Source organism: Nansenia antarctica, assembly GCF_963989245.1.
Source record: "Nansenia antarctica genome assembly, chromosome: 10".
Classification (NCBI taxonomy): domain Eukaryota; kingdom Metazoa; phylum Chordata; class Actinopteri; order Argentiniformes; family Microstomatidae; genus Nansenia; species Nansenia antarctica.
Genome location: NC_137680.1, coordinates 27,020,404 through 27,047,113, shown reverse-complemented (window position 1 = coordinate 27,047,113; position 26,710 = coordinate 27,020,404). Strand labels below are relative to the sequence as shown.

General features: G+C 47.1%; 1 protein-coding gene across 1 annotated transcript; it reads left to right on the top strand.

Annotated features, from left to right (window-relative positions):
• Positions 1–334: 334 nt before the first annotated feature.
• Positions 335–16,680, top strand: nfkbid (nuclear factor of kappa light polypeptide gene enhancer in B-cells inhibitor, delta; the record flags this gene model as incomplete). The annotated part of the gene is made up of 13 exons (XM_080541143.1): positions 335–350; positions 8,542–8,681; positions 9,097–9,127; positions 9,673–9,995; positions 10,493–10,599; positions 11,036–11,141; positions 11,627–11,773; positions 12,865–12,916; positions 13,135–13,150; positions 14,583–14,664; positions 15,417–15,533; positions 15,837–16,001; positions 16,609–16,680. 13 exons carry the CDS (start codon positions 335–337, stop codon positions 16,678–16,680), a joined length of 1,374 nt encoding a protein of 457 aa, XP_080397269.1.
• Positions 16,681–26,710: the final 10,030 nt, after the last annotated feature.

Sequence of the window (26,710 nt, the reverse complement as noted above, 5' to 3'; positions counted from 1 at the left end):
CAAGTTCGTCACGGAGCGGGCGGGGCCGCGGACAGCGTGTTCTGTGTGTACATCTCGCAGTGACAAGTCAACAAGCAGACAGTGACAGCAGGCAGGAGAGAGGGAACAAGTGACAGACAGACAGAAGACAGGGAACAAGTGACAGACAGACAGAAGAGAGGGAACAAGTGACAGACAGATTGAACGCAGAGGACTGACGCTCGGGACGGGACCTGCTTTAAAGCATCAATTACTGCTACTGAAGGGAAGAGCATCGCGCCTTAAGAATAACCCGACAGTCTTTGAACGAGGAGAGGAGCTGAGAAAAAGATCCCAAAGCAACAGAGACTCTGACATGCACTGGCAGAAATGTGAGTAGGCTAATCTAGTATTTTATTGTCGTTATTTTGAAGATACTACTACTAATACGTCTTTGAGCCTCGGAAAAGCGCTATATAAATTCAATGAATTCTTCATTATTATACTACTGTACAAGCATGCAATCGGCTATGGGCAATGTTGGCTGGAAGGCTCTAAGGTACTGTGTACCTATTATCGGTATTAATAATAATAAACCTAGTGTCTTAGATTGTGACTTAAAACATATCTATGTGTTGCGTGAACTGTGTTTAAATCAATTATAGGCTAACAATGGACGTAAAAGGTCTATGCTGGAGAAAGTTGCCAATTTGTTCAAAACAAAAGAGCTAAATGAATTAAACACTGACGTCATGACATCACTCAGACGGGGAAACCCTCGAGACCCCCGCCCCTATCCCCGACTGCTCAGTTCCCGTTGTAACGATGGTCGCGAGGCGGTGAACCGGGGGAATCCTAGTTGGAAGCGCACGCTAGAATGACTTTATTATAGGGCTATATCTTGAATGACTTTATTATAGGGCTATATCTTGAATGACTTTATTATAGGGGCTATATCTTGCCGCTTCATTCTGACTTTGTGCATGTATTCAATATTAACCAAACAAAACCTGAAACTCTAGACAAGAAATCGGCATAATAAACGGTAGCATAGTAGAGTGGAATTATGAAGATGAAATAGCCTATCATTTAGTGCCGCTACTACGGCGTTCAATGAGGAAGTCAGTCATTTGTTTCTCGTCAGACAGAAAGGTCGTCGGAATCCCCGGCTCCCACGCAGGCAGCGTGACTCATGTCCAGGGGTTTCCGTCATCTGAATGTGACACGGAGACACAGGCTCGCTCACACCGGGTAGCGGATTTGCGGAACCTAGGATGGTAGGGGATGGTAGGGGAAGGTAGGGCAATACCGCTACCTGATTGGTTGGCGAAGCACTCGTGAAGAGCCCCCTCATTGGCTGGCGAGATTGCCCTACCTTCCCCTACCATCCTAGGTTCCGCAAATTCGCCACCGGGTATCCTAACCGCCGTCCTCACCTCTGGAACGCACCAACGGTCAACGTTGAACCTTTCATGAGGAATTCAGTGTAGGACTGATAAAAAATAACCTCCAAAATAACCTCCTGAGACCGAGAAGAAAAAAGGTTTTGACATTCAGATTTTGTTGTTGTTGATAATTTAAGTATTGGGATTGAAAGAAACATGTTGCAGCAAAAAAATAAAAATATATTAGCATTATGTCCCTTGTAGTGGACATCTGCTCTTGGTTTGATCACAGAACATCATGATATAATGTAATGATTGCATTCATTTTCTGTTAAAATCTGTTAAAAGTATTTAAATGTTATGAACTCTATTGCACTCTTTTTAAGAGAGGTTTCACCTTTCATTATTTTTCTGCCCCCCACCCCAGACCCCAACTCCCTCACCCTGTCACCCCATGGTGCCCCCCACCCCAGACCCCCCCTCCCTCACCCTGTCACCCCATGGTGCCCCCCACCCCAGACCCCCCCCTCCTTCACCCTGTTCCCCCTGTGGTGCCCCCCACCCCAGAACCCCCCTCCCTCACCCTGTCACCCCATGGTGCCCCCCACCCGAGACCCTCCCGCCATTAAATATGGAACATGGGATACAAGCCATTTTGAAAAAAGAGACCATGCGCTCTGTTAGCCACACCCCCATAAGTGTGGCATCACTAGAAAGCCCAGGATGTCCACTGTACAGGTCAGTAGGACTCAAATAGATGCCTAAACGGTGCTTGACTTAGAGGTCTCAGACTCAAATCAAATCAAATCAAACATGAATTGCTGGGTCAAACATGAATTGCTGGGTCAAACATGAATTGCCGGGTCTTAGGAGGGTATATCTCGTTGGAATCTGATACCATTTGATTTCCAAATAGAGTGTAGCGGAGGTGGTTTGGAAAGACGCTCTTGTGATGAGGTCGCCCTACTTGAGACCCAAACTCAAACGTGGCCCTCAGACCTTGAGGATGGCCTCTTGGCTTAACGGTAGAAGGGTTTGAACCCTGAGGGTTGACAATGTACCTGTGCAGGGGAGGCTGGTGGACGCAGAAATCGGAGGACGGGCTCATTGTGATGCACGGGACGGAACAAGTAACGGTACAACGTGTGTTTGATACCTTTCCTCATTTCACTCCGTGATGCATTGCAAAGAGCCCGTCCTCCGATTTCTACCTCCACCAGCCTCCACGGACCTGTAGCGAGGTTCTTCTTTTCCCTACATGCACCACTGCTTAGGGATTTGCATGCGAGTATTTCTGGGGAGCCACACCTGCGGTGGATTCGCTCCACTTCCCCCTGTGGTGCCCCCCACCCGAGACCCCCCCTCCTTCACCCTGTTCCCCCTGTGGTGCACCCCACCCCAGACCCCCCCTCCTTCACCCTGTTCCCCCTGTGGTGCACCCCACCCCAGACCCCCCCCTCCTTCACCCTGTTACCCCATGGTGCACCCCACCCCAGACCCCCCCTCCCTCACCCTGTTACCCCATGGTGCACCCCACCCCAGACCCCCCCCTCCTTCACCCTGTTACCCCATGGTGCCCCCCACCCCAGACCCCCCCTCCCTCACCCTGTCACCCCATGGTGCCCCTCACCCCAGCCCCCCCCCCCCTCACCCTGTTACCCCATGGTGCACCCCACCCCAGACCCCCTCCTTCACCCTGTTCCCCCTGTGGTGCCCCCCACCCCAGACCCCCCCTCCCTCACCCTGTCACCCCATGGTGCCCCCCACCCCAGACCCCCCCTCTCCTTAAATGTTGATTATCATCTTGTTACATCATATCAATAGAGTACTGTACTGCAGACACCGATACTGGGCCCTCGTGCGCGACGCAGGGGTGTAGTTTCAGTGTTGGCAGAAATGATTGTGCTATTCTAGCGTAAGCCGAAACATCCTCGGTATCTCCCTTTCTCCTATTCTTAGTATTGATAATTCCTTGTTCAGCAAGAACAGAGAACAACAGGGAAGAGATAGAAAAGAGGAAAGAGTTTCCATGATACTTCCTCCTTCACTTCCCTGGTGGTTTGTGTAAGACACAGTGGCGTACGTTTACATTTACACCACTTACCAGACTCTTTTATCCAAGGTGATTTACACTTAGAGATTACAGGGTCAGTCTCCCTGGAGTAACTTAGAGCTAAGGGCCCACTATTGGTGGTGTCATTTGAACTCATGACCTTCTGATCACCAGTCCAACTCACTAGTATCTCCACTACACCTATCCGGTTGTTTTACGTAGGCAAGACAGATGTTTTGTGAAACCTGAACACAGTCAATAAATCCAAGTACATACTGTAGCATTCAAATGAAAGGTTGATATCATACAAGGAGTGGGGTTCGAACCCACGAGGACATACATCCATTGGATCTTAAGTCCAACGCCTTAACCACTCGGCCATCCTGGTGTTCACTGTTAGCCTTGTTTTTACAGCCGGTGTAGAACCACATTAACATCATACCCACTACTAGGCCACTAAGGCACGGCCTTGGGTGACAGAGAATGCTCCTTCCTTTGACTGTAGAGATCAGAGAACGCTACTTCCTTTGACTGTAGGGGACAGAGAACCCTACTTCCTTTGACTGTAAAGGACAGAGAACGTTACTTCCTTTGACTGTAGGGGACAGAGAACCCTACTTCCTTTGACTGTAGAGGACAGAGAACACTACTTCCTTTGACTGTAGAGGACAGAGAACGTTACTTCCTTTGACTGTAGGGGACAGAGAACGTTACTTCCTTTGACTGTAGAGGACAGAGAACGTTACTTCCTTTGACTGTAGAGGACAGAGAACGTTACTTCCTTTGACTGTAAAGGACAGAGAACCCTACTTCCTTTGACTGTAGGGGACAGAGAACACTACTTCCTTTGACTGTAGGGGACAGAGAACCCTACTTCCTTTGACTGTAGAGGACAGAGAACGTTACTTCCTTTGACTGTAGGGGACAGAGAACGTTACTTCCTTTGACTGTAGAGGACAGAGAACGTTACTTCCTTTGACTGTAGGGGACAGAGAACCCTACTTCCTTTGACTGTAAAGGACAGAGAACCCTACTTCCTTTGACTGTAGGGGACAGAGAACACTACTTCCTTTGACTGTAGGGGACAGAGAACCCTACTTCCTTTGACTGTAGGGGACAGAGAACCCTACTTCCTTTGACTGTAGGGGACAGAGAACCCTACTTCCTTTGACTGTAGGGGACAGAGAACACTACTTCCTTTGACTGTAGGGGACAGAGAACCCTACTTCCTTTGACTGTAGGGGACAGAGAACCCTACTTCCTTTGACTGTAGAGGACAGAGAACCCTACTTCCTTTGACTGTAGGGGACAGAGAACCCTACTTCCTTTGACTGTAGAGGACAGAGAACCCTACTTCCTTTGACTGTAGAGGACAGAGAACCCTACTTCCTTTGACTGTAGGGGACAGAGAACCCTACTTCCTTTGACTGTAGGGGACAGAGAACCCTACTTCCTTTGACTGTAGAGGACAGAGAACCCTACTTCCTTTGACTGTAGAGGACAGAGAACCCTACTTCCTTTGACTGTAGGGGACAGAGAACCCTACTTCCTTTGACTGTAGGGGACAGAGAACAGACAGTGAAAAGGCGACTCAGCCCTTGGTGTTCGTCTGTTCATCGAAGGTCTGGACTTTCAGCTGGTGGTGGGATGGGGGACTTTTCAGCCTGGACTTTCAGCCTTACCGAGGGGCGGGGGCCCGGGGGGAGGTGGGGGGGGTCACCGGAACTCTCCTGGTGTTCCAGATTGGCCAGTCCCCTACTGTCTCTACCCTACCCTGCCCAGTACCCCTACTGTCTACAAGCTCCCCCCCCATTTTTTAATTTTTTAATTTGGAGACATCATACAAACAAAGTTACTGCAGAGAGGGACAGGGGGATAGTTATGTAGACATCATCGTCAAGGTTACGTGTAAGGGGAGGCAGAAATTGGAGGACAGGCTCGTTGTAATGAATGCGACGGCACACGACCTGTTTGATACCACTCCTCATTCCGTCCTGTGCATTACAATGAGCCCGTCCTCCGATTTCCACCTCCCCCAGCCTCCCCCGTGTAACGTTCAAGTTACAGCCCTCTGATCAACATCCCTCAGAGTAGTTCACGTACAAACTCAGGACCTGGGGACTAGAGGACATAGAGAAGTATTCAAACATGTTCACTCAACCAGAACAATAACAGCTCAGTCACACGCATGCACACACATGCACACACACACACACACACACACACACACACACACACACAGAAATCCCCCAGTGTGTCTCTGGTGTCTGGTTTGAAGAAAAGTCAATGGGACCTGGACGACCTTTGTGAGAAATCAACCTTTAACCCTAGACCACTGTGTGTGTGTGTGTGTGTGTGTGTGTGTATGTGATCATCTACATTGTGGTCAGGCTGTGCAGGTCACCAGATCTCCCAATGCGGTGGATAAGTGTTAGTAACCAGCGTAATATGATATAGCACTCTGTGCTGCTCAGCCAGACTGCAAGGTAGTCAGTCTGAATTTCACACCGTGTGTTCTGTGTTCTGTGTTCTGTGTCCTGTGTCCTGTGTTCTGTGAATTTTTTATTAATTTTGCCATTTAGCAGACGCTTTTAATCCAAAGCGATTTACAATTACGAATTACAGGGACATTCCCCCTGGAGTAACTGAGGGCTAAGTGCCTTACTCAAGGGCACACTAGTAGTGGTGTGGTTTCAGGCGGGATTTGAACTCACAACCTTCCGATCACAAGTCCAACTCACTATCCACTGACTAGACCACCACTACCCCTGTGTTCTGTGTTCCGTGTTCCGTGTCCTGTGTCCTGTGTCCTGTGTCCTGTGTCCTGTGTCCTGTGTCCTGTGTCCTGTGTTCTGTGTTCTGTGTCCTGTGTCCTGTGTCCTGTGTCCTGTGTCCTGTGTTCTGTGTCCTGTGTCCTGTGTCCTGTGTCCTGTGTCCTGTGTCCTGTGTCCTGTGTTCTGTGTCCTGTGTTCTGTGTTCTGTGTCCTGTGTCCTGTGTTCTGTGTCCTGTGTTCTGTGTCCTGTGTTCTGTGTCCTGTGTTCCGTGTCCTGTGCTCTGTGTTCTGTGTTCTGTGTCCTGTGTTCTGTGTCCTGTGTCCTGTGTCGTGTGTCCTGTGTCCTGTGTCCTGTGTCCTGTGTCCTGTGTCCTGTGTCCTGTGTCCTGTGTCCTGTGCTCTGTGTTCTGTGTTCTGTGTCCTGTGTTCTGTGTCCTGTGTTCCGTGTTCTGTGTCCTGTGTTCTGTGTCCTGTGTTCCGTGTTCTGTGTCCTGTGTTCTGTGCTCTGTGGCTTTCACATATTAGTCACAGAGGTGGCGGGAGTCCCACGGTGAGGTTTCATACTTTACCTCTAGGTTACTTGCTCTTGCCTCCTGGCACACACTGTCTGCGTGTGGTGTGTGTGTGTGTGTGTGTGTGTGTGTGTGTGTGTGTGTGTGTGTGTGTGCGGGTGGGTGGGTGGATGTGTATAGTGTGTGACACAGACACACACACACACACACAGACAGACACACACAGACACCCTCACAAACACACACACACACACACACACACACACACACACACACACACACACTGCAGAGTATTCTGGGTCGACATCCGCTGTGGTTTGCCGCAGCGAGCGTAACGGAGAAAGGAAACAGTGTACACAGAAAAAAATGTATCAGCGTTGCGTTGTTGTTGCCGTGGTCGCGTGCCGTGCCAGGGTTTCTAGAGAAGCGCGGCGACACAACGGGCCCCGCGGAAGACGTTCCTCACCGGCCGACTTCTAAGACTTTCTGATCCTGCGGTGGAACGTACCGGTACACCTGTGATGGTACACGTGTGGGGTGGAGGTTATGAGGAAACATCGCTCTCTCTCTCTCTCTCTCTCTCTCTCTCTCTCTCTCTCTCTCTCTCTCTCTCTCTCTCTCTCTCTCTCTCTCTCTCTCTCTCTCTCTCTCTCTCTCTCTCTCTCTCTCTCTCTCACTGTCTTTCTGTCTCTCTCTCTCTCACACACACTTTATTTTTCCCTTCTCATTATCTCTCTCACTCTCTCTCTCTCTCTCTCTCACTCTCTCTCTGTCTTTCTGTCTCTCTCTCTCTCACACACACTTTATTTTTCCCTTCTCATTATCTCTCTCACTCTCTCTCTCTCTCTCTCTCTCTCCATCACTGGCCAATATCTGCTGGAAACATCAGATATTATTTATTGTGTTTGGCTTCACGGTTCCGTTCCTGTTTTTGTCTGTTTTTGTCATTTTACTCCTACGTGAAATGGAAAAGGTACGAGGTGATATTTATGAATGAGTATGGGGGAAGTCACAGAGAGGAGAGGAGGAAAAACGTAATCAAACAACTTTTAAAAACAGTAGTGATTCTTCTGTAAGATGTTTTCACAATACTTATATTGTATAACATCACATATAGCATACATTACACCAAGCACACACACACATACACACACACACACACACACACACACACACACACACACACACACACACGCACACACACAAAAATTTTGTTTTCTTCTTAACGTCTTAACCTTAGCCTTTCTTGTATGAATAAAGACCTGACCATGATCCATTTGCCCTCTGTCATACATCACAGTTGCGGACATTGCTTTTGTCAGGGTCGTCCTCTGTGGCTCAGTTGGTAGAGCATGGCGCTAACAACGCTTAGGTTGTGGGTTCGATTCCCTCATTGCAATGTAAGTCGCTTTGGATAAAAGTGTCAGCTAAATGGCGTATATTATTCAGGGTTCCCGTGCTGGTCTTAAACAGCCGTAAAGTCTAAAATCCAGCATTCCAAATTTTAATGCCTAAAAAAAGGTTACACATTTGAGTTATTCCGCCTAAAAATTAGGTGCTAGGTCTTAAAAATGAGATCCTGCAAGGAAATCAGTCCGACCACATCTATTTACGCAGAAATTAATCAAGCTGGAACCAAAAAAATGCTAATTTGCTTCCTTTTTTGTCTGTATGGCAGTGAAATCCCTAATTTCATCACCTTGAAGATGACAAAAAGCTGCCATATGGTGTCGCGAATAGGTCTAAAATTATATTCAAAGAGGTCTTAATAAAGCTCTAAAAAGGCCTTAAATTTGACTTGTTGAAACTTGTAGGAACCCTGTATATACAGTATATAACTCTGTCGTCTCCCTCTGCAGCACCGAAGGAGAAGCCGTGTAACACTCTCCCCACCGTCAAGAAACTTCTGGAACAGAAGAGGAAGCGGGCGACCACCTCCTCCTCCTCCCCTTCCTGCTCCGCCGTAACCACTAGTCCTGTCCCCCCCTCCACCGGCCCAGTAAGAGATCAGTTCCTACTTCAAACAGATTTTTTTTTTTTACTGTTCGTATGACAACTTCAATGATATGTGTGAATTTGTACTGGTGCTATACAAAACATAACATTTAGAGTAGCTAGGGATGAGGATTTTTTTCTGATGTTAGTGGTGGCTTAGTGGATAGTGAGTTGGACTGGTCATCAGAAGGTCATGAGTTCAAGTCCCACCTGAGGACACCACCACCACTAGTGTGCCCTTGGGTAAGGCGCTTAGCCCTGAGTTACTCTAGGGAGACTGTCCCTGTCCCTGTAATCTCTAGTTGTAAGTCGCTTTGGATATGTTTCTGCTAAATGGTAAAAATGTGAAATGTTTTTCCACCATCTCTACTGTTATGTTCCCTGAGATAATGATCAGTTATCCCCCCCTCCCCCCCCAGGTGTCCTCTCCAGAGCAGCCTACCTCCTCAGGTGAGTTAGTGGACTAATGTCCTCTACTGTAGCGCTCACTTAACAACATCATTCACCTCACACACAGCTACACACACACACAGCTACACACACACAGCTACACACACACACACAGCTACACAGCTACACAGCTACACACATACACAGCTACACAGCTACACACACACAGCCACACACACACACAGCTACACACACACACACACACAGCTACACACACACAGCTACACACACACAGCTACACAGCTACACAGCTACACAGCTACACACACACACACAGCTACACACACAGCTACACACACACAGCTACACACACACAGCTACACAGCTACACAGCTACACATACAGCTACACAGCTACACACAGCTACACACACACAGCTACACAGCTACACAGCTACAGCACTGGTTGGGAAACGAGTGTCCTTTGTGTGTGGTCATTGACCCTGTCTCTCATTTCCTGTGTGTGTGTGTCTGATGTGTGTGTGTGTGTGTGTGTCTGATGTGTATATCTGTGTGTGTGTGTGTGTGTGTGTGTGTGTGTGTCAGGTGTGAGCGGCAGCTTCTCAGACATGGCGGTGGTGGGCTATGAGACATGGGACCCCGTGTGTGTGCACCAGGCCCCCTCCCCCCCCTCCCTCCAGACCATGGGGGTCAGCTACTACAGCCCCCCCTCCGTAGCAGGGATGGAGTACAGCCACCATGCGGTCCACAGCCCCCCAGGCACGCAGGAGTACAGCCCCCCAGGACCCTCTCACCACGGAGACATGGAGTACAGCTACACCGCAGGCTACAGCTCCCCGCTGCCCTCCGCTAGCTTCAGCACACAGCAGACACAAGACTACCCCGACGCCATGGCAACACAGCACTATGTAAGTACTGTCGCCGTGGCAACACATCACTATGTAAGTACTGTCTCCATGGCAACACAGCGCTATGTAAGTACTGACACCTACCTTGACACCATGGCAACACAGCACTATGTAAGTACTGTCTCCATGGCAACACAGCACTATGTAAGAACTGACACCTACCCTTCCCGCTGGGACCATTATATACTGAAAAATGTCTGCACTCACTGCAATGTAAGTCGCTTTGGATAAAAGTGTCAGCTAAATGTCACATTTGTGTTATTATATTATTATGATATTAGATGGAGTGTCCAGTGACCGTGACAGAGGCTTTGGCTAGCGTGATCCCCTCCACCTACGCCTGGTCCCAGGGGGCTAGGGCCCTGGGCCCCCTCCCGTCCCTCCACAGCCCCCTGCAGCTCCCCGCCACCCCCCTGGCCCCCCCCACCACCCTGGTCCCCTCTACCCCCCTGGTCCCCGCCGCCCCCCTGGCCCCCCCCACCCCCCTGGTCCTCCAGCGGGCATTCGGAGGGCAGATGAACGGCGCCAAGCTGGAGGAGGCCAGGATGTTCCTCCGAGGCATGGACTACAACCGGACCACCTGGCAGGATGACGACGGAGACACGTGAGTGTGTGTGTGTGTGTGTGTGTGTGTGTGTGTGTGTGTGTGTGTGTGTGCGTGTGCGCGTGTGATCTCACAAAAGTGTTTGTGTAAAAATGAACTCTCATGAGATGAGATGTCTCATTGACTCACTCATCTAATCCCACACACACAGACACAGACCCAGACAGACCCAGACACACACACACACACGCACACACACACACACGCACTCAAGAAATCCCACGATGACGACGTCATCGAAAAAGAACACGAGAGAAAACGTCACGAACGAGTGAGAGAACGGAAAGAGAAACCTATAACAATAAAAGAGGAATAGTGTGAAATGTGTTTCCTCGGGCTTTACAGCGTCAGGCGTCAGTGTGTGTGTGTGTGTGTAGGCGTGAGCTGAAACCTGTGTGTCACGCTGCTGTTCTGGGGTTGTGTGTCTGTGGGTCAGGATCCTGCACATCTACGTAGCCAAGGGGCTGAGGGAGTTGGCCTTCGCCGCCGCCGAGAGACTCCGGGACCTGGGGAGGCTGGACTCTAAAGAACACAGGGGAAAGGTGCAGGAGGAACACACACACACACACACACACACACGCTGTACACACACCCCCACACACACACACAAGCGCACACGCTGTACGTGAACACACACATGCACACACGCTGTACACACACACGCACACACACACACAAACACACACTGTACACACACACACTGCGCGTGCACACACGCTGTACACACACACACGCACGCACACAAGTGCACACGCTGTACGTGCACACACACACACGCACGTACACACACACACACACTGTACACACACACACTGTACACACACACACATGTGTGCGCACGCACACACTGTAAACACACATGCACACGAGCGAGCGCGCACACTCAGGCACACACTGTGCACACACACACGTACACGCACGCACACGCACATGCGCATTTATTCATATTATTTTTGGAGAGTCTCTCTCTGGAAATGTGAGGATTCCAAATGCTCTGTAGCTGATTGTTGTTCCTCCTGTATCCCAGACTGCTTTGCTGGTGGCGGTGGCAGCCAACCAATCAGAGATCGTCCAGGACCTGCTGTCATTGGGCGCTGACATCAACGCCTGTGATGTCAAAGGTCAAACAGCCCTCCACCTTGCTGCTGTATACAGCTTCCCTAGAGTCCTGCAGGTTAGACACAATCTCTCTCTCTCTCTCTCTCTCTCTCTCTGTCTCTCTCTCTCTCTCTCTCTCTCTGTCTCTCTCTCTCTCTCTCTCTCTCTCTCTGTCTCTCTCTCTCTGTCTCTCTCTCTGTCTCTCTCTCTCTGTCTCTCTCTCTGTCTCTCTCTCTCTCTGTGTCTCTCTCTCTCTCTCTCTCTGTCTCTCTCTCTCTCTAATTCTCTCACACTCACTCTCACTCTCTCACACTCACTCTCACTTTCTCTTCCCCTTTTCACTCTCTCTCTGTCTCTCTTTCTCTCTGTCTCTGTCTCTCTCTCACTCTCCCTCTCTCTCTCTCTCTTTCTCTCCCTCTTTCTCTGTCTGTCTCTCACACTCTCAATCACTGTAGGAGCTCATATGTGACATGTTCTAATGTTTTGGTCCGCATGTTGGCATCCGATTTAATGTTTGGACTTTTCTTTTAAAAAGAAAAAACACATTTAAAAGACTTTTCTGCGTTGTTGAAAATCAATGACACGTCGCTAGTCAACTAACACAGCTTGTTTTGTGAGCCTGCTAAGTAACAATGTAAAGTAGTGTTATAGTTAACTAGGTAGCAGGGGCGATTACTCACCGAATCCATTGTGTTGCAGTATTTCGACTTAACTAGCGAGTTTGTGTTGTGATCTTCAAAAATGTTGACAGCTATTTCCGTGTTTCAAAATAAAAGTCAGAACATTTTGATTGGTTGCCGATATGCGGACCAAAACACTAGAAACCTGTTAACCTGGTGTGTTATCATGTTATCCTGGTGTGTTATCATGTTATCCTGGTGTGTTATCATGTTAACCTGGTGTGTTATCATGTTAACCTGGTGTGTTATCATGTTAACCTGGTGTGTTATCATGTTAACCTGGTGTGTTATCACATGTTATCCTGGTGTGTTATCATGTTAACCTGGTGTGTTATCATGTTAACCTGGTGTGTTATCATGTTATCCTGGTGTGTTATCATGTTATCCTGGTGTGTTATCATGTTATCCTGGTGTGTTATCATGTTATCCTGGTGTGTTATCATGTTAACCTGGTGTGTTATCATGTTAACCTGGTGTGTTATCACAGGTTCTTCTCTCCGTTGGATCTCCTGTCGACTTGGAGGCCCGGGACTTTGAAGGTAACGTCAACCGTGTCTAAGATGATTCACGTACATCAGGGGAGGCTGGAGAAGGTAGAAATCGGAGGACGGGCTCGTTATAATGCATCTACCTCCACCTGTCCTACTGCCGAACACACATAACCTCTGCATGAGAGGAATCACAGAATCAGGAATCAGGAATCACGGAATAGCTGAAGCAGAAACATCCTCGGTATCTCCCTTTCTCCTATTCTTAGTGTTGATAATTCCTTGGTCAGCAAGAACAGAGAACAACAGGGAAGAGATAGAAAAGAGGAAAGAGTTTCCATGATACTTCCTCCTTCACTTCCCTGGTGGTTTGTGTAAGACACAGTGGCGTACGTTTACATTTACACCACTTAGCAGACTCTTTTATCCAAGGTGATTTACACTTAGAGATTACAGGGTCAGTCTCCCTGGAGTAACTTAGAGCTAAGGGCCTCACTCAAGGGCACACTATTGGTGGTGTCATTTGAACTCATGACCTTCTGATCACCAGTCCAACTCACTATCCACTAGGGCCACCACTACACCTATACGGTTGTTTTACGTAGGCAAGACAGCTGTTTTGTGTTGACTATTGAACACAGTCAATCAATCCAAGTACATACAGTAGCATTAAAATTAATGGTTGACATCATACCAGGAGTGGGGTTCGAACCCACGAGGACATACATCCATTGGATCTTAAGTCCAACGCCTTAACCACTCGGCCATCCTGGTGTTATTAGTGATGATCCCAACTCATATGGATACAGAGAACATGTCCGAAAGTTAATACTGCCCACTAATTACTTAAAGTAAATACTTACCATACTAGATGCTATTTAGAGCCTACTGTTTAGTCAAATGTATTATTATTATTATTATTAATAATAATAATAATAATAAATGACATTTAGCTGATGCTTTTATGTATTATCAAATGTATTATTATTATTATTATTAATAATAATAATAATAATATGAATTATTATTATTATTAATAATAATAATAATAAATGACATTTAGCTGACGCTTTTATCCCAGGTGACTTACGTTGCAGTCAGTGCATACATTTTTTGTATTATGGTCCCAATGGGAATCAAACCCACAACCTAAGCATTGTTATCCCCATACACTACAGAGGATGACACCAGCAGAGTGACACCAGAGAGAAAGCATAATACTGTAGGTAGAAGGATTCTATGAGACAATTTGGTTAAAATTAAAGTACAACACAGTAGACAGTAGGAGAGTGACATCACAGTAGTAGTGACATCACAGTAGACAGTGGGAGAGTGACATCACAGTAGTAGTGACATCATAGTGGACAGAAGGAGAGTGACATCACAGTAGACAGAAGGAGAGTGACATCACAGTAGTAATGACATCACAGTAGTAGTGACATCACAGTGGCAGCAGACAGAAGGAGAGTGACATCACAGTAGACAGTAGGAGAGTGACATCACAGTAGTAGTGACATCATAGTAGACAGAAGGAGAGTACCCTGGGGCTGGGCCACACCAGCCTCTCTACCAGCCATGGAGGTCTCTCTTCCAGCCTCTCTACCAGCCATGGAGGTCTCTCTTCCAGCCTCTCTACCAGCCATGGAGGTCTCTCTGCCAGCCTCTCTTCCAGCCTCTCTTCCAGCCTCTCTGCCGGCCTCTGTGGCCTCCCTACCAGGCATGCCAGCCTGCCCCAGGCAGAGGAGAAGCTGTCCTGCCTGCAGATGCTCCTGCACTCTGGAGCCTCCCTCCTCAGCCAGGTACCCCTGCCCTCCCTGGTCATGATCCTCTAAGGCTGGGACCATATACATACAGTATATACAGTATATATATATACAGACAATATATACACAATATATACATACATATATACAGTATATATACACACAATATATACATACATATATACACAATATATACATATATACAGTATGTATGTATATTATTATTATTATTATTATTATTATTATTATTAGTAGTAGTAGTAGTAGTAGTAGTAATATTAGTATTTTGTATTAATTAGTATTAATTATCGTAATTGTCAGGCCATTCATGAAAGAAGTTGGTTAAACACACACACATAGTTTGTATCCACTAGGATTGCTACCTAGGGGCTTTGCTACCTAGGGACCTTGCTACCTAAGGGCCTTGCTACCTAGGGGCCTTGCTACCTAGGGGCCTTGCTACCTAGGGGCCTTGCTACCTACCTAGGGGCCTTGCTACCTAGGGGCCTTGCTACCTAAGGGCCTTGCTACCTAGGGGCCTTGCTACCTACCTAGGGGCCTTGCTACCTAGGGGCCTTGCTACCTAGGGGCCTTGCTACCTACCTAGGGGCCTTGCTACCTAGGGGCCTTGCTACCTAGGGGCCTTGCTACCTACCTAGGGGCCTTGCTACCTAGGGGCCTTACTACCTAGGGGCCTTGCTACCTAGGGGCCTTGCTACCTAGGGGCCTTGCTACCTAGGACCTTGCTACCTAGTTAACTATAACACACTTGACATTGTTGTTTCCAGGAAATCAAGAGTAACAAGACGGTGCTGCACCTGGCCGTGAAGGAGGGCAACATCCAGCTGGTGCGCTACCTCCTCCGCCTGCACCTCACCAACATCAGAGAGTTCGTCAACCTGAAGGTGAGGACAGGTTCATCTCCTAGTTGTCTCCTTTATGTTTATGTTGTATTCATCTGCACAGGTTTACACAGGGTAAAGTCTAAAAACAAAAGTCGTAAATGAAATTGAAGTAAATTTGAAAGTAAAGCGACAAGTGAAAGCACGATACGGCTTGTATCGAAATGTCAGAGAGTGTATGTGTGTGTGTCTGTGTGTGTATGTGTGTGTGTGTATGTATGTGTCTGTGTGCGTGTGTGTGTGTGCTCCACTAGTCCCTCACTAACCCCCCCCCCCCCACCCTCCACCCCCCTCTCTCTCCTGCAGGCCCACGGTCACACGGCGCTTCACATGGCTGCAGGTCTCCATGGCAACCCGCACCAGGAAGAGATGCTGCACCTGCTGCTGAGCCGAGGGGCGGACCCCAGCGTCCGCAACCTGGAGAACGACCAGCCCGCCCACCTGCTGCAGAGCGGCCCCCGAGGGGAAAAGGTGAGCTGTCAATCACGGCCCTCAGCCAACCCTGGACCTCCCTGGGCCTTCCTGGTTTAGCTCATTATCTTTAACCGTTTGGGGAGAAAACACAATATTGAGTGATTTTCCGCCATCTTACCCCTGCACTAAATAAACTACTGTCCTTTTGCGCCATCACATGTGACACGCTCTAGTCTTTTGGTCCGCATATCGGCAACCAATCAAAATTGGCAAAAAGTTTTCTTTTGAAACACAGAACTACATTTCAACGTTGCTGAGAATCACAACACAAACTCGCTAGTCAAGCCAAAATACTGCAACACAACAGATTGGGTGAGTAATCCCCCCACTGCTACCTAGTTAACTATAACACACCTTAACATTGTAAGCAGGCTCACAAAACAAGCTGTGTTAGTTGACTAGCGATGTGTCATTGATTTTCAACAATGCAGAAATGTATTCACATTTTTCGAAAGACGGTTTCAGAGAGATTTTTTTAGCTAACTGAACTTCAGCTAACTGATCTTTAACTAACTGATCTTTAACTAACTGATCCTTAACTAACTGATCTTCAGCTAACTGATCTTTAACTAACTGATCTTTAACTAACTCTTCATGTCTGCAGCTCAGACCAATCCTGAAGAAGCGAAGTGTTTCCTCTCGCCGACGTGTTCAGTCCTTGCAGGACCAAGAGTGACCGGGACTACTTTTTGAGTCCCCATGTATCCCTCCCCCTGTGCTTTTGATGGGGGAACGATTCTAAGGTATCTTCATATGAGGACTAATCACAACCAGGATCTCTAACTTATTGTAGGGCATTCTGCATTCTTATTTTACATTGATTTTGTCAGTATCTGAATCTAGTGTGTGTGTGTGTGTGTGTGTGTGTGTGTGTGTGTGTGTGTGTGTGTGTGTGTGTGTGTGTAGAATGTAATATCTGATTTCACTGTATGAACACACACTGTGCAGATCAGATACTTATTTGAATGAGCCAAACCAGATATAGTACACACATACAACATCACATGCTTTGTGTCTGAAGCTAGACTCACCAGTAGGGGTCAGTAGAGACAAAGGGAACACGTTTTCACTGTTATGCTGGTATTTACCTGGTATTACAATAGAAATATTACTCACCTTGTACTTACATGGTATTTTACTCGGAAATACCAGTAGTTTCTGGTACGTGTTTCAAAGACTTGATGAACAGCCTGATTAGAAACGTCTGGAATCAAATGATGCATCGTGGTACTTAAATTCTTTTTTACATTTTTGGCATTTAGCAGACGCCTTATTCCCCCCGCCAAAGGGACTTACAATCAATACATTTGACAAAGCAAGTGAATCATCAATCCACCAGTCGTAGCAGGAAGAATAATCTAGCTCAGGCCAGCGGCCACTGGCAGTCGTCGTGAAAAAAATAATGATATGAATCCCAAAGAAACCGGTGAGTAATTCATAGGCCGGTAAAATTCAAGCTAGATGCCAGTTAGACAGCCGACCAGGAGACGAGGTCTAACTGAAGTAAGAGCTGAGAGAGGGGGGGAAATCCTGTCCCTCAGTTGAAACGTGATTTCTATGAAATCGTTTACATGAACTTGTCAGCTGCCTAGACCACCAACCCTCCACCCTGAAGCCCCACACCACACACACACACACACACACACACACACACACACACACACACACAATATTTACTCTCCACTAAAAACTTCCCACCAGGATAAGAAATCACATTGGTTCATTGAAGGGTGACATGGTTCCAATAAGCATGTGTGCTTATGATAAGCAGATACGCCTCTAATGTTCTTCTAACTAACTAACTTTTCTAACTACTGAATTGTATTCATTTAATATGTTACATTTACAGCACCAGTGTATTAAATGTGTAGTAAATGTTTACACAGATAAATACCTATTTAGTACATTAGCAATGCTTATGTAGTAAATGTTTCAATATCGAATGCATTTTCTTGTTGATACTACTAGAAAACAATGCTATTTTACTGTGTAAAAGGAGTATTCATGATGTTGCCAATGCTGTGTCTACAGTATAATATACTATGTCGTTTTTATTTAGTTAGTTCATATTCTCCTCAAGGAATTCATGATATCATATCATATTGGTCATAAGTCATCTAGGTAGGTAGTACAGACAGGGATGTATCTTCCACGCCCACTGGTGGTTTCAAACGTGAGTCATGTGAGAAATCACCACAGCATAGTTCAGGCAGCCAGCCACCGACACGACACCCACGCATGTTGTAATATCTCATCATCTCAGATCTCAAACCCCAGTAGCATTTCTGCCCTTTGAAACCTGGCCTGTATGAATCCTCTGCTCCACTGTGAAAACTTTTTGACAATGTCTCATCTGTGATAAGAAGTCTATTTGTAGGACATTTACATTTCTCTGTGATTTCCCCCCAGTCTGTCTTCTCCTCTGTTGACTGAGTCACAGGTGAGGCGAGGCGAGGCGCACCGTGTTGTTGAGTTGGACCACGGTTACTCAGAAACTTGACTTCAGAGGAACTGTAGAATAACATTTGGGAAGGGTAGAAATGACATCAGGGAATATGGAGAAGGTTTAATGTTTTTTTTGTTGTTGTTGCCATGTGGACTCAGGACCTATGTATGAATGTTCAGTCGGATTGTCACAGATTGTGTCAACATTGTAATAACTGCTATATTTTCATTGAATGTAACCCTCTGACCTGTTGCTAACTAATCAAATGCAAAACTAAAATACTGGCATTAAATCAGCGTTTCAAATTTGACTTTTTTTTTTTCTTGTTCCAATTACTTTACAACATGTTATTCAATTTCACCGTTTCACCAGTTTTTTTTTTTTTTGTTATTTTGCTGAGCACATTCTCATTTGCAGCAATGACCCACCCAGGGAATAATTGCAGGCGAGGAGAGGGGAGGGGAGAGGAGAGGAGGGGAGGGGAGAGGAGAGGAGAGGAGAGGAGAGGGGAGGGGAGAGGAGAGGAGGGGAGAGGAGAGGAGAGGAGAGGAGGGGAGAGGAGAGGAGAGGAGAGGAGAGGAGGGGAGAGGAGAGGAGAGGGGAGGGGAGAGGAGAGGAGGGGAGAGGAGAGGAGAGGAGAGGAGAGGAGAGGAGGGGAGGGGAGAGGAGGGGAGAGGAGAGAAGAGGAGAGGAGAGGAGAGGAGGGGAGAGGAGAGGAGAGGAGAGGAGGGGAGAGGAGGGGAGAGGAGGGGAGAGGAGAGGAGAGGAGGGGAGGGGAGGGGAGAGGAGGGGAGAGGAGAGGAGAGGAGAGGAGAGGAGAGGAGGGGAGAGGAGGGGAGAGGAGAGGAGAGGAGAGGAGAGGAGGGGAGGAGGGGAGAGGAGAGGAGAGGAGAGGAGAGGAGAGGAGGGGAGAGGAGAGGAGAATATATCCCCTATAATATAGCACGATGGCCGATTGGGAAATACAGTTTTTCCTGGTTGTTTAAACAGATTCCCTGATTCACTACCTCACTCCCTCAAAATCCTAAACACAAATCTCAAGACTCACACACAAAATGCTAAATCCTACACTTCCTTTGCACAAGCACACTTTGCCCTCAAAACTCAAGCATAAAATGCTAAATCCTATACTTCCTTTGCACAAGCACACTTTGCTCTCAAAACTCAAACACATACATCATACGAGTAGACATTCCAAGCACTCATTGAACACTGATGTGCAAAATGGAAAACACTATATATGAATGGAAAACACTGTAGGAATGCCTTAGCAGTGGAATCAGGACTTTGCATGTTCAGTGTTTCACCTGTTGGATGTGAAATATCGACATATATTGTGTTGTATGTACTGTATACCCAAAGAGAAAACACACAATATTTTGCCATCGAATTATATTTTATTTGTGCCCCAAATCTATGCATAGACTACTGTATGTCAGGGCAAACATGAATGATGAACATGAAGGATGAAAACAGGAAATGGAATTACAGCAAATGAGAATATATAAACAAACGTAAACCAAACAAAACTAGGCTGCATCCTCCCTCTGGTCCCTGCCTGGCCACAAGATCTCATCCACATCACAGGCGATGTTCTCCCTGGCCAGACAACGAGGGAAATATCGTCTGCAATGGCGCATGAAGCCTTGACAGGCCTCAGCGCTCATGTCTCCACATGCCTCCTCCATGGCCTGCAGAAGAGCGACCCGTGCGTGTGGATTTCTCTCGTAAACCTTCCACCTCCAAGCGGAGAAGAACTCCTCAATTGGATTGAGGAAGGGCGAGTAGGGAGGGAGATGGAGGACAGACACTTCAGGGTGGACCCTGAACCATTCCCTAACTAGATTCGCCCGGTGAAAACTAACGTTGTCCCAGACGACAACAAATCGGACGACCTCTGTGTCGTCCATCTGTTCTGGTTGGACAATGATGTTATAAAGTGTGTCAAGGAATGCAAGGAGGTGGGCAGTATTGTAGGGGCCGACCGTAGCATGGTGATGGATGCAACCATGGTGGTTGATGGCCGCACACATCGTGATATTGCCTCCGCGCTGGCCAGGGACGTCCGTGATCGCACGCTGGCCAATGATGTTCCTGCCCCGACGTCGTCTTTTGACAAGGTTGAACCCTGCTTCATCCACGAAAATGAACTCGTGCTGGTCTGCAGCTGCATCTAGGTCAAGGAAACTCTGAAACAGACAACATGACACTATTACAGTATACACCAAGGCAATAGAGTCTAGCCCTACAATATATTACAGTAGATCATTACAATACAGTCATGTGTCAGTACTACAGTACAGTACAGTCACATAGTAAGGGTATGCATAGGACTTACTTGCACATAGTCATGGCGCGCCTCCTTGACTCTGTCAGTGTTTCTCTCAAAAGGCACCCCGTAGACCTGCTTCATCCTGAAGTCATTCTTTTTGAGAACACGGTCCAGTGTGGACACATTAATGGAAGCAATGTTTCTGAATATGTCCTGGTCTGCAATGATTGCATCCTTGATCTGACGGAGGGTCAGAATGTTGTTAGCCAACACCATGTTGACTAATGCAGTCTCCTGCTCATTGGATAGGATCTGTCCTCTCCCACCACGTTGTGGTAATCTTGCAATTCTGCAGAGGATACAGACAAGACACAAATACAGTAAGGTTCTTGCAACACTCATTGAATACTGTATTGATATGCAGTACTACAGTAAGGCAGGTAGGTCTCTTACCTATTCTCATTTCTGAGGGTCCGAATGATCGAAGCGACGGAGAAGCGACTCAGATTAGGCTGGACCCTCTGGCCAGCCTCCCTCATGGGCAAACCATGGTTGATGACATGGTCAATGATGATCTCATCAGAGATTCTGTTTCTTCTTCGTACTCCTCCTCCTCCACCTTGCTCTTGTTCAGCTCCTCTTTGTCTTCCTCTTACTTCTCCACCGCCTCCTCCTTCTCCTCTTCCTCCACCGCCTCCTCCTTCTCCTCTTCCTCCACCGCCTCCTCCTTCTCCTCTTCCTCCACCACCTCTTCCTCCTCTTCCTCTACCACCTCTTCCTTCACCGCCTCTTCCTCCACCCCCTCCTCCTCTCACTCCTCGTCCTCGTCCTCCTTGTCCTCCTCCTCTTACTCCTCTGTCTTGCTGCTCACCTCTCTCTTCGTTGGCACCATCCATTGTTCTTCAAACAAATCAAATTCTCACCTGTGACCATTATATAGTAAATTGATGATTGCAAAGTGCACAACAGCCTTTGGAGTTTAGGAATGTGATTGGCAGTGTGTTCTGAGTGAACATCAGGAGTGGAAAATCAGGAAGAGTGTGCAAGATATGGAGAATTGTGTTTAGTGAGCTGAAAGATGTGTGGTATGGAATGGGAAGATGTGTCTAAAGCAGGAAATGTGTGGTATGGAATGGGAAGATGAGTCTAAAGCAGGAAATGTGTGGTATGGAATGGGAAGATGAGTCTAAAGCAGGAAATGTGTGGTATGGAATGGGAAGATGAGTCTAAAGCAGGAAAATGTGTGGTATGGAATGGGAAGATGAGTCTAAAGCAGGAAAATGTGCTTGGAGTTTAGCAGAATTGGTTTAGCAGTTGGTAAATGAGTTAGAGATTGTGCACATTGTGTCTGATGTTCCCAAAAATCTGTTTAAACAACCAGGAAAAACTGTAATTGCAGGCGAGGAGAGGGGAGGGGAGAGGAGAGGAGAGGAGAAGAGGAGAGGGGAGGGGAGAGGAGAGGAGGGGAGGGGAGAGGAGAGGAGAGGAGAGGAGAGGAGAGGAGAGGAGAGGAGAGGAGAGGAGAGGAGAGGAGAGGAGAATATATCCCCTATAATATAGCACGATGGCCGATTGGGAATTTAGCCAGGAAATGCCTACTCGTGTTATAAGTACCATTGAATCTTTAATGACTCGGGAGTTGGGACCTCAGTTTAACGTCTCATTCAAAGGATTATGAAGGTGGCTGTAGAGAAATACAGAAAACTGTTGATTCCATGTGTAGGAGGTATTATTCCAGTATATGAAATCAATCACTCATGCTAATTTAATGTAGCTCTATGAAATCATGTTTTACTGTAGTAATCGAATAAACTAGGGTGTTTAAATGGACCGTTTGTTCAACCAACCAATCAATAACAACATATTTGGGTAGACAGGTTCATATTTTATTGTATCAGCCATCTCATTGGTTAGCTTGTGCGGGTCATTCATCTGCTGAAAGGCGATTGGCTCAGGATCAGGCATAACGAGCGAACAGAAGAATAAATGACAGATATGGGGATTATGATTAATTTATCCGTTAGGGGTAAATTCTAACGAGCTTTAAACCGGAATACATACAGACAAATGTATTAGCAGATAGTTATTTCACTACTTTCTAATCTTAGTATACAAATGTTACCCTCTCATAAATTCCACTCCTTAAACCCAAGTATATACTGTATATTATACGTTTATTGGCTGACGTAACGCTAACGTGCTTCACTTAACGCCATAAAAACAACAACAAACACAGCTGACTCTTAATTCTTAACGCCAATGAATTCAAATTGAGTGAAAAATATATATAATTCATGCTTTAGAGATGTCTGAGGTGCAACGTGAAATGTATGTCTGTATTTCATTGGTTAACATGAAATAAAGTTATAGTAGATGTCTAAAGTGCATTGAGTAATATACAACACAACACACATGACTATGCTGCCATGCAGTCAACTCTGTGAGGGGGGGGGTGCAGGGAGGGAAGGGAGAGAGAGGGAGAGAGAGAAAGATTCCTAGCACTAAAAGCATCCATTTTAGCAGCGAACAAAATACTATCATAGTGTTAGAAAGCTTTCAGGAAACCCAACCCAGGTCAGTTTCTACACCACCTATGTCATGATGTAGATGTACAGGGCACCGTTTTGGCTTTTAGTTGCTTTCAGATCAGGGTTAAATACAACTGACATCAGCCCAGTGACCATTCTCTCTAGGGCTTTAAGGTAGATGGCCAGCACCTAAGACATGAGTCACAAAGATGGATCACACTCCACTGACTTTGATGAACCCTGATTTGAGACATCCATTACATTTACGACTCAGTCGATGTGAAGAGGTACACAGGAAGTAGTGGTGGTCGTCTTGGCTTGCGAGGTACTGCAGAGTCGGAGTTCCACCGGGTAGCCATAAAGGAGCCATATACAACCGACTGTGTGTGTGTGTGTGTGTGTGTGTGTGTGTGTGTGCGTCCCAGTCTTTCCTCCCTCCGTGACTCCTCCCTTCCCCGTCTTCAAGTCTTCTATGCCGTTTGAGGTGGCACTAAAACATCACAACACAGAGAAGACTAGGAGTTAAACAAACCAATGAAACACAACACAGGGAAGACGGACGGTTGAAGGGACCAATGAAACATGCCGTGTGGGCAAAGACCCTCCTTCTTTATGGGGCTTGTCTTACGAGAAGGTATATAGACTGAAGCTGAAGCCTAGCAGTGGAGGCTGGTGGAGGTAGACATCGGAGGACGGGCTCATTGTAATGCATGGAACGGAATGAGGATTGGTACACGTGTTCGATACCGTTCCTCATTCATTACAATGAGCCCGTCCTCCGATTCCTACCTCCACTGCTAGGCTTTAGCTTCAGTCTGTGCCTTCTTGTAGACAACACCTCTTCTGAAGCCGAGGCATTAGTTTGAGGAGCTAACACAGTCTTCAGATCAGCTGGCTAATCACCCCATCAGGGTTCACTGAACTACGTGATACATGTATGACCCACAGGGTCAATCTTACCCTCTGTCTTTGGGATCTGGGTGCCGGATGAACTGGAACTGCAGGGAGGAGATGGGAGGGGGGGGAGGAGGGGAGAGGGGAGGGGAGGGGGGAGGAGGGGGAGAGGGGAGGGGGGAGGAGAGGGGGAGAGAGGAATGGGGAGGGTAGAGGAAGGGGAGAGGAGAGGGGGGAGGAGAGGGGGAGAGAGGAGATGGGAGGGGAGAGGAGGGGGAGAGGAGAGGAGAGAAAGGAGAGGGGAGGGGGGAGAGGAGAGGGGGGGAGAGGAGAGGGGAGGGGAGAGAGGAGAGGAGAGGTGAGGGGGGAGAGGAGAGGAGAGGGGAGAGAGGAGAGGAGAGGTGAGGGGGAAAGAGGAGAAGAAGAGAGGAGGGCGGGAGGAAGGGGAGAGAGGAGGGGGGTATAGGGGATGAGACAAGGAGAAGTGAGTAAGGGAAGAGGGGAGAGGAGGAGAAGGAAAGTGGAGAGGAGGGTAGAGAGGAGCAGAAGACAAACGTAGACATTTATTCAGATACAGGATACACTATCTTCAGGCCTTATTGATCCATTGCTGGGATATTTGGTTTCATATAAAACTATCAAAACACAAACAAATATAGCTCATACTAACACAGTAAAAAAAACTAAAAAACATCAATTCAACAATTTGACAGATGCATAACTCGCTCTGATACAGAGGAAGGGAAGGGGGAGCAATCGGGAGATTAGTTCATGTCTGAAAACGTTGTGGCTGAAACTACAAACATGCAACTGGGATCAACCGAAGGGCATGCATATCGCATGGCTAGGGTCAACTGCATACATACAGAACACAAGGTGATTTGAGTTGTGGCCACAAAGCTTTGAGAACAACCAGTTCCAACAGTGACAATGCATAGATATTCCTGGGCTTCGTCCTGGTAGCTAGTGGGTGTCTTCCAGGAGAAGCTGGTGGAGGTAGAAATCGGAGGATAGGCTCATTGTATCAAACACCAATCAAACGCATGCGTTTGACACCATTCCTGACTCCGGTCCAGGTATTACAACGAACCCGTCCTCCGAGGTCTACCTCCACTCACAGACACCTCCCCTGGTGTCTTCCCTGCGTGCCTTACAACTACATGCTGTCGGCTCCAGGGGAGGCTGGTGGAGGTAGAAGTCGGTGGACGCGCTCATTATTATTCACAGGCATGGTACCATTCCTGACTCCGCTCCATGCATTACAATGAGCCCGTCCTCCGATTTCTACCTCCACCAGCCTCCACGGGTAGGCTTGGAGCATAGGCTATACAGCAGGTTCCCCAGACACAGGTTAAAGCCTCCTAGAAGCCACTTCAATGATTATCCAAAATTAGTCCAGCCCTAGGCTTAAACTGTGTCCTGGTAACCGAAACATAGAGAAAGCACGCTCACTGCCGACTCATTCAACATCCAGGGACCCCAAATACTCAGTATGTAAATAGATTTGCATCACTAAAGTAATCCTACCATTTTTAAGTCAAAGCCTTTTTAAAGGAAACCGGTTCACTCCACGTCTCTTAGGGCGTTTATTTTAAATACGTTGACCTTTTTTTTAAACGCCAAAATGATACGGATTTATATGGATTAGAAATTTTTCCTTTCGGTTTTTCATATGATTGGACGTGTGTGGAAACATTTCGCGCGGCCATTTGATTGTTAAAAGTTGTCATAATCCCTAAAAAAAGAGACACTTTATTCGACTCTGCCCTAGGGGTGCGTTCGTAAATTCGCTCTGAGAGCGCCGGAGTGCACACTGGATTTAACATCATAAAGGGACCAAGTCATTTGATTGGACAAGGGGCGTTCCATGAGTGCTGATCAGATTTCCAAAGCGAATTTACGAACGAAGCCCTAGCCTTCTCAGCCTCCCTCACTGCCTTTACACAGGCGTTGCTAGGGAAACGGCGCGAGAAAGACGCGATCCGAGGAACGCGAGCCTAGCAACGACAACTGTCAGTAACGGTAAAATATATATATTATAATAATAATAATAATAATAATAATAATAATAATAATAATATGATACATTTATGATTGGTCAACACTTAAACACTTACAATTATTAATAATATTTTAAGTGTTGACCCATCAGAAATGCTTGTGTTTCTGATTGGTCAGAAATGTAACCCCACGTGGGACTGGCGCGATCTTCCTTGTCTTGCAAAACCAATATTAGGGAGTGGCATAACTAGTAGCCTTTATACAATCTCTGTTAAAGTACAGTAGCCTTATGCATTGCGGATCTGTACTGCCATGTTAATCTATGGGTCATATCGGGTTGAATGTGTGGGCAGCGATAATGTTTGGGTTGGGAAGACGGGGGGCAGGGCAGCATTCAGATCCACTGTGTGTGTGTGTGTGTGTGTGTGTGTGTGTGTGTGTGTGTGTGTGTGTGTGTGGGTGTGTGTGTGTGTGTGTGCGTGTGTGTGTGTGTGTGTGTGGGTGTGGGTGTGCGCGTGTGTGTGTGTGTGTGTGTGTGTGTGTGTGTGGGTGTGCGCGCGTGTGT